The following is a 10,984-nucleotide window of genomic DNA, read 5'->3' on the forward strand; positions in this document are numbered from 1 at the left end:
TGAGTTTACACGTGTCATGTTATGATTGGTTTACTTAATTTTTTTTTAATTTCATCTAATTGATTTTAAAATTGAAAAATATGAATTAAATGTTAGAATTATATAAATTAATGTTAAAATTTAAATAAAATCATAACATTAAACATAAATAATTTAATTTATTTTTTAAAAAAACAAAATATGTTTTTTCCAACTCTTCCGCAACCCACCATTCATCTTCTTCCTCAACATTAAACATAAATAATTTAATTGATCCAATTATAGGATGTCACATGTTCACCCAACAAACACTTATTTATAGACTTATCGCGGAGTGATTTGTACACCTCAACAAACACTTACTTGCAAATTCGAATACCTTCAATGCTTTTCTTCGTGTAAAGTGGGAGGAGACGATGTAGAGCATTATCACAAAGTGAGTTTGCCTACCTAATTGATTGGGAACATAATACAACTTCAATTTTAGATTTTAGGTTTCAAAAATTGACCTAATTGCTTTGTTGTTGTAATTGGTTAAAAACATATTGTTTTCATGCTTGAGTCCGGCAAAGTTCGCGCCTCCAGTGGGGAGTAACTTAGGGATCAAAATGTTTTAAACCAAAATTGAGTATAATGCATTATTTTGATCCATTTAACAAAACACAAGATCCGAATTATCATTTAACAAAACAAATGGGTCGATCAAGTATTTGAGAAAAATATAGAGACTAAACTGATATTTTCTCTATTGTGATATAATCACTTATTGGAAATGAAAATTTAAAAGGATTCACATAAAGACAAACTATAAGAATCCTTTTATCAAGACATTTGAAAATTTGAAAGATGAATCCTGTTATAGTCTTCTAAAGATGAACTTAACAATTTAGTGGTTTCTTTCTTCTCTCCTTGTCACAAATTGAGCATTATTCACACTCCATGCCTTGAGGTTAAAGATTTTAACACTCTTTGTTCCATAGTTGAATGCATATAAATGGGCTGCTTTATTAATTGCCAATTTTGGATAAACTCTTGCAGTAATACAACTTCTCCCTTCTCCTCCAAAACTCTCAACAATTGAATGATCAATCTGCACCAATACAAAAATCCCATATTTTAAATATTGAAGTGCTTATAAAGTAAATTGTGATTCCTCTTAAAAGACTTGTACTTTTGCTTAAGTCAAGTAAATTTTTTGACTCATATATATATATATTTATAAGTGAAATTATGACATACCAAGGTTCTTAATGTTATTTTCTCTAGACGAGGATCCAAATCTAAGAAGGCACCATATGTGGTTTTGTTAAGCCCATCTCTTAATGAAGACCTGCTCAAATTCATGTCATAAGTTTCATATTCAAAATCCTCAAAAATAACAAAGTAAATGATGAGCAAAATATAAGTACCTGCTTTGGTCACTTCCTATTACAACTTTATACTCATTGTCATTGATTTTGAATATGCGAAAGAAGATTGAAGTTTGTTCTGATAAGTCTTCAGAAGCCAAAACCTTCAAACCAAAGGGCCCAAATATGCCTTTTACACTTGCATTTTTCTCATCACAAAGCACTTGAGGATCCACCCAACTTGGATCCATTGGCTCAGCCTCCCTTAGTTCATCTACATCAATTTGAAATGACACTTCCACATCCGCCTTATATGAAAAGAAAAACAATTATTTGAAAATATGAAATAAAATATCATTAAGGACAAGCACCAACACAAATTGTGTGACCTTGTTTTAATTAGCCGACAAGATGAAAAAATTGTCAATATCTATCAGTTTTTTCAGCTTGCCGACCAATTCAAAAATGCCACATCAACCCATACAAGCCCTTCAAGTAGATAGTTCATCATTTCTAATCACTAAAACAAAACTCGGAGAGTAAAAGTTAAATAGTTTACCTGTGAAGGTGTGATACCGGAAATTTCAAAGATTGAGCCGAAATAAAGTTCCTTGTTGTGGACACTAACTTCTTCACCTCTTAGTTTTTCAATCTCTTTTATTGGCCATTGTACTAATTGCTTCCCAGATTTACTAAGAACAATAGTTCTAGGAAATGACTGAAACACATTTATATATAATCAAAATTAATTATATATATATATAAAAATGTTGTTATTTGGCACCTTAAGGTGTCCAATACCACAAGAAGGTGAATACTCAATAAATTCAAATGTGTGGTACCCAATATTGAATTACACCAATAACGATATGTCACATTCTTGTGGTGTTGGACACCAACGGTGCCCTTAGCATTTCACAATATAAAAAGTTACCTCATATAATCTTGAAGTAAGATTAAAAACCATAAGCAAGACATTAATGATTACATAATAATTACCATGAGCCCAGACCAGCCTTTTTTGATATCATCAGCTCTACTCTCAGACTCCATGATCCAACCCCATATTACTCTCCTCTTCTTTTCAGGGTCATAGAACGATTTCGAAGCATAAAATTTCCCATAATCTATTCTGAAATTAAAGTCACTACTCTCAGCTTTGAACTCTTCTTTCTCAGGAGAATATTGTCCAAGTACATAACATTCACGTTCGTTGTGTTGGAAGCTCACTTTCAGAGCAAACTTATTCTTATATTGATCTTTATTTGAGTAACGATTGTCACCATCTGAGCTGTTGATTCCCACAGGAAAAAAATCAACACACTCCAAAACTAACTCATTATTCTCTAATAACAACCCAAATGGAGTCTTGGTCGAGCGAGTCCAGTGCTTGAAGTCACTACTCGTGTACAGAAGAGGAACCCATTTTCCAGTAACCATCTTGGCTCCGATTGCGGTTCGCCACATGTTGTCAGGGCCCAACCAAGCGGTTGTTGGGTCTCTAAACTTTGTTGGGTCAATGTCGTTTGGGGTCATGTGGTTGAGGGAAGATTTAGTCCATTCCCTGAGAAAAGGGTCCGAGAGATTTACAGGTGTGGCTAGGTTTTGGACTTGGTGGTTTCTACAGTTTTTTCCAGTGTATAAAATGGCTAACTTGTCATCTTGAAGGAGTGTGGTGGAACCAGAGAAGCAGCCATTGATGTCGAGCTCTGGATCAGTAGGGCTCAAGGCTATATCAACATGATCCCAGTCGATGAGATTGTATGATATTGAATGTGCCCATGCTATATTACCCCAAATTGGACCTCGTGGATTGTATTGATAGAACAAGTGGTATACTCCCTTGTAGTACATTGGTCCTGTATTTTATCAATCAAAGTTCTCAACTTTAGAAAAAGTGCTTGTTTGATTTTTCGGAAAGAATTTCGAAATAGAAAGGTCATTTTTATGCAAATTACATCATCATACACGGGACACAACCAGACCCAAGTTAAGGTGCCTAACAACACATGAAATAGTAATTTATGATTCAAATGTGTGAAACTTGATATACCACCTCCTTGTGGTGTTGGGCACAAGTAGTGCCCTTAGCAATTCTCAAAGTTATAAGGGGCCAAAATGAAAAAAAAAATTAGGAGGGCCAAAATAGTATTTTTAAAAGAATTGCTAAGGGGAAAACTTGAAAACTAGTACACCCCGCCCGACCTACAACCCGAAAACCCGCTTTTTGGTCAAACCTATTAATTTCAGGTCGGATTAGACGCAAACCCGAGTATGTTCTGGTCAGGTTTGGGTGTGGTAAATACACATACACGGGTTCGAGTTACACCCGAACCTGAATAAATAAAAGAGAATATACTCATTTGGTACCCTATGTTTTTGCAAAATATCATTTTGGTACCCTCTGTTTTCAATAATGCTCATATGGTACCCTGTATTTTTAAATCGTACATATTTGGTACCCTAAACTTAGATTTGATAGATAAAATTTTGTCAATATGATCAAACTGTCATCAGTTATATGTAATTATGTAATTAAATTTAAATTTGTAACTTACATAATTGACAGCAGTTTGATTAAATTGAAAAAATTTTATCTATCAAATCTGAGTTTAGGGTACCAAATATGTACGATTTTAAAATACAGGGTACCATATGAGCATTATTGAAAACAGAGGGTACCAAATTGGTACTTTGCAAAAACATAGGGTACCAAATGAGTATATTCCCTAAATAAAAATAATATATTTTTAATTTTAATGCAAATTTGATGACAAAAAAACCCTAATCCCCCCTACTATTTCAATAAAATTTACCAAGACCCAATTTGTAAAAAATCAATTGAACTAAACTAATAATAACATTTTTAAAAAACATGTGAAAAGTTAAAAAATAAATAAAAAAGTGTCAAAAAATTGGTATTTACCAAGGCCCATTTTTGGCCCAAAACCCATTTTCAGCCCAATCCTACCTGAAACCCGAACCCACTTGACCTGACCAAACCCAAAACCCGAAATTACCCAAAAAAATGAAAAATTTAGAGCGGGTTCGGTACCCTATTTTCCAACCCGAAGCCCGCAAAACTCAAACCCGATGCACCCGAAACCTGACCTGTGTGCACCTCTAGTGCACCACAATGAGGTGCATACCGCTATTGGTGCAATCGAATATCAGGTCCCGCATATTTGAATTTAATAAATATTATGGGATATTGCTAACCAACCATAGTGTATCACCTCATGTGGTATTGGGTATCTTAAGATGTCAAATAACAATACTCAAAACTAAAAGATTAATGATATGTGGATCAAAATTATGCATCATCAATTGATTCCATCTTAAATAAATCTAATCAATAGTGTGTAATGTTTTGGGTACATATTATGAGTGCGAAAATTATAACTCGAAAATCTAAAGACATGACATGTGTAAAGTGAGTAAAAGCTACATAGTAAAAGCATAGAGAATAGATTTGTCTTGATGAAATTTGTCTAGTTTAGTTAGAAGAGCATAAATGCAATTCCCAGAAAAATATTAAATAATTAAAATTTATTAAAGCTCCCTCATAGTACATCAACAAAAAACCTAAACTTTCCCATATAGAATTCAGACGGGTTAGTTTTTGTTATATTAGTCATATTAAGACTTTGTTAGTTTGTTTCCATCTTGAATTTTTGTAAGCAAAAAATTTAATGAGAAAAATATTTTAATAATAGATTTTTCATTCTCTTTTCTTTTCACAAATCTAAAAACAAAATATATAAAATGTTTCAACTATATAAGCAAATTCACATGAAAAATCTAAATCGGCATTGAACTGTGTAAAAAGCTACATAGAAAATGTATAGAGTTGAGTAAACATACCATTAGGATCTGAATATATTGAGATTATGAGCCAACCCAAATCATGAAAAGAACAAAAATTAAAAAAAAAAAGTCAATCATAAGAAAGTAAAAGATCTCTATAATATTAATCTTCCAAATAAGATATAATAATAATAATAAAAATAATTAATGAGAAGAAAAACAAACCGTTCATCCAATTGTTTGGGGGTTGAAAATGATAGCCAGTTCTATAGGGCTGCTGCTGCTCAAGCTCAACCACATCTTCAATTCCAACTCCCATCTCAGCCATCTCTCTTCTATAAAAATTATTAAGCTTTGATTATTAGAACCAAACTTTCTTCTTCATTATATATATGTGTATATATATATATATTTATATAAGCACCAACTATGACTAATTTAGCCATTTGATCCAAACTATGGTCTTTAAATATTATTATTATTGTCTTAGCCAGCACTTTCATTTCAATGTATATATTTAGAAATGAAGAAATTTTATAGTCGTACCTTGTTTATTTTATTATATATTTTTGTCACATATTATTTAAATCTCTAATGGATCGGTCACTATTACCAATCAAATGTAGTATTGAAAAAAAAGGGGAAATAAGGACAAAAATATTCAATATTTAAGGTTTTTAATTTTTTATGTATTTTTATTTGATAAATGCTAATTGAGTTTACACGTGTCGTGTTATGATTGGTTTACTTAATAATTTTTTTTTTAATTTCATCTAATTGATTTTAAAATTGAAACAAATGAATTAAATGTTAGAATTATATAAATTAATGTTAAAATTTAAAAAAATCATAACATTAAACATAAATAATTTAATTTATTTAAAAAAAAACAACTTGTTTTTTCCAACTCTTCCTCAACCCACCATCCATCTTCTTCCTCAACATTAAACATAAATAATTTAATTGATCCAATTATAGGATGCCACATGTACACCCAACAAACACTTATTTATAGACTTATCGCAGAGTGATTTGTACACCTCAACAAACACTTACTTGCAGATTCGGATACCTTCAATGCTTTTCTCCGTGTAAAGTGGGAGGAGACGATTGAGAGCTTTATCGCGGAGTGAGTTTGCTTACCAATTGATTGGGAATAGAATACAACTTCAATTTTAGATTTTAGGTTTCGAAAATTGACCTAATTGCTTTGTTTTTGTAATTTGTTAAAAACATATTGTTTTCAGGCTTGAGTCCGGCAAAGTTCGCGCCTCCAGTGGGGAGTAACTCAGGGATCGAATTTTTTTTAACCAAAATTAAGTATAATGCACTATTTTGATCCATTTAACAAAACACATGGTCCAAATTGTCATTTAACAAAACACAGGGGTCGATCGAGTATTTGAGAAAAATACAGAGGCCAAACTGATATTTTCTCTATTATGATATAATCACTTATTGGAAATGAAAATTTAAAAGGATTCACATAAAGACAGACTATAAGAATCCTTTTATCAAGACATTTGAAATTTTGAAAGATGAATCATGTTATAATCTTCTAAAGATGAACTTAAACAATTTAGTGGTTTCTTTCTTCTCTCCTTGTCACAAATTGAGCATTATTCACACTCCAAGCCTTGAGGTTAAAGATTTTAACACTCTTTGTTCCATAGTTGAATGCATATAAATGGGCTGCTTTATTAATTGCCAATCTTGGATAAACTCTTGCAGTAATACAACTTCTCCCTTCTCCACCAAAACTCTCAACAATTGAATGATCAATCTGCACCAATACAAAAATCCCATATTTTAAATATTGAAGCGCTTATAAAGTAAATTATGATTCCTCTTAAAAGACTTGTACTTTTGCTTAAGTCAAGTAAAAAATTTGACTCATATTTTGACCCATATATATATTTATAAGTGAAATTATGACATACCAAGGTTCTTAATGTTATTTTCTCTAGACGAGGATCCAAATCTAAGAAGGCACCATATGTGGTTTTGTTAAGCCCATCTCTTAATGAAGACCTGCTCAAATTCATGTCATAAGTTTCATATTCAAAATCCTCAAAAATAACAAAGTAAATGATGAGCAAAATATAAGTACCTGCTTTGGTCACTTCCTATTACAACTTTATACTCATTGTCATTGATTTTGAATATGCGAAAGAAGATTGAAGTTTGTTCTGATAAGTCTTCAGAAGCCAAAACCTTCAAACCAAAGGGTCCAAAAATGCCTTTTACACTTGCATTTTTCTCATCACAAAGCACTTGAGGATCCACCCAACTTGGATCCATTGGCTCAGCCTCCCTTAGTTCATCTACATCAATTTGAAATGACACTTCCACATCCGCCTTATATGAATAGAAAAACAATTATTTGAAAACATGAAATAAAATATCATTAAGGACAAGCACCAACACAAATTGTGTGACCTTGTTTTAATTAGCCGACAAGATGAAAAAATTGTTAATATCTATCATCTTTTTCAGCTTGCCGACCAATTAAAAAATGTCACATCAACCCGTACAAGCCCTTCAAGTAGATTGTTCATCATTTCTAATCACTAAAACATAACTCGGAGAGTAAAAGTTAAATAGTTTACCTGTGAAGGTGTGATACCGGAAATTTCAAAGATTGAGCCGAAATAAAGTTCCTTGTTGTGGACACCCACTTCTTCACCTCTTAGTTTTTCAATCTCTTTTATTGGCCATTGTACTAATTGCTTCCCAGATTTACTAAGAACAATAGTTCTAGGAAATGACTGAAACACATTTATATATAATCAAAATTAATTATATATATATAAAAATGTTGTTATTTGGCACCTTAAGGTGTCCAATACCACAAGAAGGTGAATACTCAATAAATTCAAATGTGTGGTACCCAATATTGAATTACACCAATAACGATATGTCACATTCTTGTGGTGTTGGACACCAATGGTGCCCTTAGCATTTCACAATATAAAAAGTTACCTCATATAATCTTGAAGTAAGATTAAAAACCATAAGCAAGACATTAATGAATACATAATAATTACCATGAGCCCAGACCAGCCTTTTTTGATATCATCAGCTCTACTCTCAGACTCCATGATCCAACCCCATACTACTCTCCTCTTCTTTTCAGGGTCATAAAACGATTTTGAAGCATAAAATTTCCCATAATCTATTCTGAAATTAAAGTCACTACTCTCAGCTTTGAACTCTTCTTTCTCAAGAGAATATTGTCCAAGTACATAACATTCACGTTCGTTGTGTTGGAAGCTCACTTTCAGAGCAAACTTCTTCTTATACTGATCTTTATTCGAGTAACGATTGTCACCATCTGAGCCGTTGATTCCCACAGGAAAAAAATCAACACACTCCAACACTAACTCATTATTCTCTAATAACAACCCAAATGGAGTCTTGGTCGAGCGAGTCCAGTGCTTGAAGTCACTACTCGTGTACAGAAGAGGAACCCATTTTCCAGTAACCATCTTGGCTCCAATTGCGGTTCGCCACATGTTGTCAGGGCCCAACCAAGCGGTTGTTGGATCTCTGAACTCTGTTGGGTCAATGTCGTTTGGGGTCATGTGGTTGAGGGAAGATTTGGTCCATTCCCTGAGAAAAGGGTCTGAGAGATTTACAGGTGTGGCCAGGTTTTGGACTTGGTGGTTTCTACAGTTTTTTCCAGTGTATAAAATGGCTAACTTGTCATCTTGAAGGAGTGTGGTGGAACCAGAGAAGCAGCCATTGATGTCGAGCTCTGGATCAGTAGGGCTCAAGGCTATATCAACATGATCCCAGTCGATGAGATTGTATGATATTGAATGTGCCCATGCTATATTACCCCAAATTGGACCTCGTGGATTGTATTGATAGAACAAGTGATATACTCCCTTGTAGTACATTGGTCCTGTATTTTATCAATCAATGTTCCCAACTTTAGAACAAAGTGCTTGTTTGATTTTTCGGAAAGAATTTCGAAATAGAAAGGTCATTTTATGCAAAGTACATCATCATACACGGGATGCAAAAAATAGGAGGGCCAAAATAGTATTTTTAAAAGAATTGCTAAGGGGAAAACTTGAAAATCCGCACAATCCGCCCGACCTGCAACCCGAAAACCCACTTTTTGGTCAAACCTGTTAATTTCGGGTCGAATTAGACCCGAACCCGAGTATGTTCGGGTCAGGTTTGGGTGTGATAAATACACATACACGGGTTCGAGTTACACCCGAACCTGAATAAATATTTTTTTTAAAATTTTAATGCAAATTTGATGACAAAAAAACCCTAACCCCCTACTCTTTCAAAAAAATTTACCATGACCCAATTTGTAAAATATTAATTGAACTAAACTAACAATAAAATTTAAAAAAACATGTGAAAAGTAAAAAAAAAATAAAAAAGTGTCAAAAAATTGGTATTTACCAAGGCCCATTTTTGGTCCAAAACCCATTTTCAGCCCAATCCTACTTGAAACCCGACCCCACTTGACCCGACCAAACCCAAAACCCGAAATTATCCAAAAAACCAAAAAATTCAGAGTGGGTTCGGTACCCCATTTTCTAACCCAAAGCCCGCAAAACCTAAACCCGATGCACCCGAAACTCGACCTGTGTGCACCCCTAGTGCCCAACACCACAATGAGGTGCATACTGCTATTGGTGCAATATAATATCTTGTCCCCGCATATTTGAATCTAATATATATTATGGGATATCGCTAACCAACCATAGTGTATCACCTCATGTGGTGTTGGGTACCTTAAAGTGTTAAATAACAATACTCAAAACTAAAATATTAATGATATGTGGATCAAAATTATGCATCATCAATAGATTTCCATTTTAAATAAATCTGATCGATTGTGTGTAATATTTTGGTACATATTATGAGTGCGGAAATTATAACTCGAAAAACTAAAGACATTGACTTGTGTAAAGTGAGAAAAAAGATACATAGTAAAAGCATAGAGAATAGATTTGTCTTATATTGATGAAATTTGTCTAGTTTAGTTAGAAGAGCATAACTGCAATTCCCAGAAAAATATTAAATAATTAAAATTTATTAAAGCTCCCTCATAGTACATCAACAAAAAAACTAAACTTTCCCATATAGAATTCAGATGGGTTAGTTTTTGTTATATTAGTCATATTAAGACTTTGTTAGTTTGTTTCCATATTGAATTTTTGTAAGCAAAAAATTTAATGAGAAAAATATTTTAATAATAGGTTTTTCATACTATTTTCTTTTCACAAATCCAAAAACAAAATATATAAATGTTTCAACTATACAAGCAAATTCACATGAAAATCTAAATCGGCATTGAGCTGTGTAAAAAGCTTCATAGAAAAAGTATAGAGTTGAGTAAACATACCATTAGGATCTGAATATATTGAGATTATGAGCCAACCCAAATCATGAAAAGAACAAAAATTAAAACAAAAAAGTCAATCATAAGAAAGTAAAAGATCTCTATAATTAATCATCCAAATATGACAATAATAATAATAAGTACTGAGATGAAAAACAAACCGTTCATCCAGTTGTTTGGGGGTTGAAAATGATAGCCAGTTCTATAGGGCTGCTGCTGCTCAAGCTCAACCACATCTTCAATTCCAACTCCCATCTCAGCCATCTCTCTTCTATAAAAATTATTAAGCTTTGATTATTAGAACCAAACTTTCTTCTTCATTATATATATGTGTATATATATATATATTTATATAAGCACCAACCATGACTACTTTGGCAATTTGATCCAAACTATGGTCTTTAAATATTATTATTATTGTCTTAGCCAGCACTTTCATTTCAATGTATACATTTATAAATGAAGAAATTTATAGTCG

General features: G+C 32.7%; 2 protein-coding genes across 2 annotated transcripts; both read right to left on the bottom strand.

Moving 5' to 3' along the window:
• Positions 1–865: 865 nt before the first annotated feature.
• Positions 866–5,482, bottom strand: LOC133804419 (beta-fructofuranosidase, insoluble isoenzyme CWINV1-like). Its single transcript, XM_062242587.1, has 7 exons — positions 5,361–5,482; positions 5,193–5,201; positions 2,328–3,187; positions 1,888–2,046; positions 1,389–1,636; positions 1,219–1,309; positions 866–1,069 (listed from the first exon to the last, which is right to left on the bottom strand). Exons 1-7 carry the CDS (start codon positions 5,461–5,463, stop codon positions 866–868), a joined length of 1,674 nt encoding a protein of 557 aa, XP_062098571.1. The 5' UTR covers positions 5,464–5,482.
• A 1,127-nt stretch (positions 5,483–6,609) lies between these two features.
• On the bottom strand, positions 6,610–9,037 carry LOC133803634 (beta-fructofuranosidase, insoluble isoenzyme CWINV1-like). The gene is made up of 5 exons (XM_062241736.1): positions 8,183–9,037; positions 7,745–7,903; positions 7,246–7,493; positions 7,076–7,166; positions 6,610–6,918 (listed from the first exon to the last, which is right to left on the bottom strand). The coding sequence occupies exons 1-5, from the start codon at positions 9,035–9,037 to the stop codon at positions 6,715–6,717; spliced, it is 1,557 nt and encodes a 518-aa protein (XP_062097720.1). The 3' UTR covers positions 6,610–6,714.
• Positions 9,038–10,984: the final 1,947 nt, after the last annotated feature.

Source organism: Humulus lupulus, chromosome X, assembly GCF_963169125.1.
Source record: "Humulus lupulus chromosome X, drHumLupu1.1, whole genome shotgun sequence".
In the NCBI taxonomy this organism is placed as follows: Eukaryota; Viridiplantae; Streptophyta; class Magnoliopsida; order Rosales; family Cannabaceae; genus Humulus; species Humulus lupulus.

What these genes read in the sequence shown, in the direction of transcription:
- LOC133804419 (XM_062242587.1), bottom strand. Translation starts at nt 5,463, where the DNA reads ATGGCTGAGATGGGAGTTGGAATTGAAGATGTGGTTGAGCTTGAGCAG. An exon ending in AAGGCTGGTCTGGGCTCATG is followed by an intron (nt 2,047 to 2,327) that starts GTAATTATTATG and finishes AATGTGTTTCAG; the next exon opens with TCATTTCCTAGAACTATTGT. An exon ending in CCGGTATCACACCTTCACAG is followed by an intron (nt 1,637 to 1,887) that starts GTAAACTATTTA and finishes TTTTCATATAAG; the next exon opens with GCGGATGTGGAAGTGTCATT.
- LOC133803634 (XM_062241736.1), bottom strand. Translation starts at nt 9,037, where the DNA reads ATGTACTACAAGGGAGTATATCACTTGTTCTATCAATACAATCCACGA. An exon ending in CCGGTATCACACCTTCACAG is followed by an intron (nt 7,494 to 7,744) that starts GTAAACTATTTA and finishes TATTCATATAAG; the next exon opens with GCGGATGTGGAAGTGTCATT. An exon ending in AAATAACATTAAGAACCTTG is followed by an intron (nt 6,919 to 7,075) that starts GTATGTCATAAT and finishes GTATTGGTGCAG; the next exon opens with ATTGATCATTCAATTGTTGA.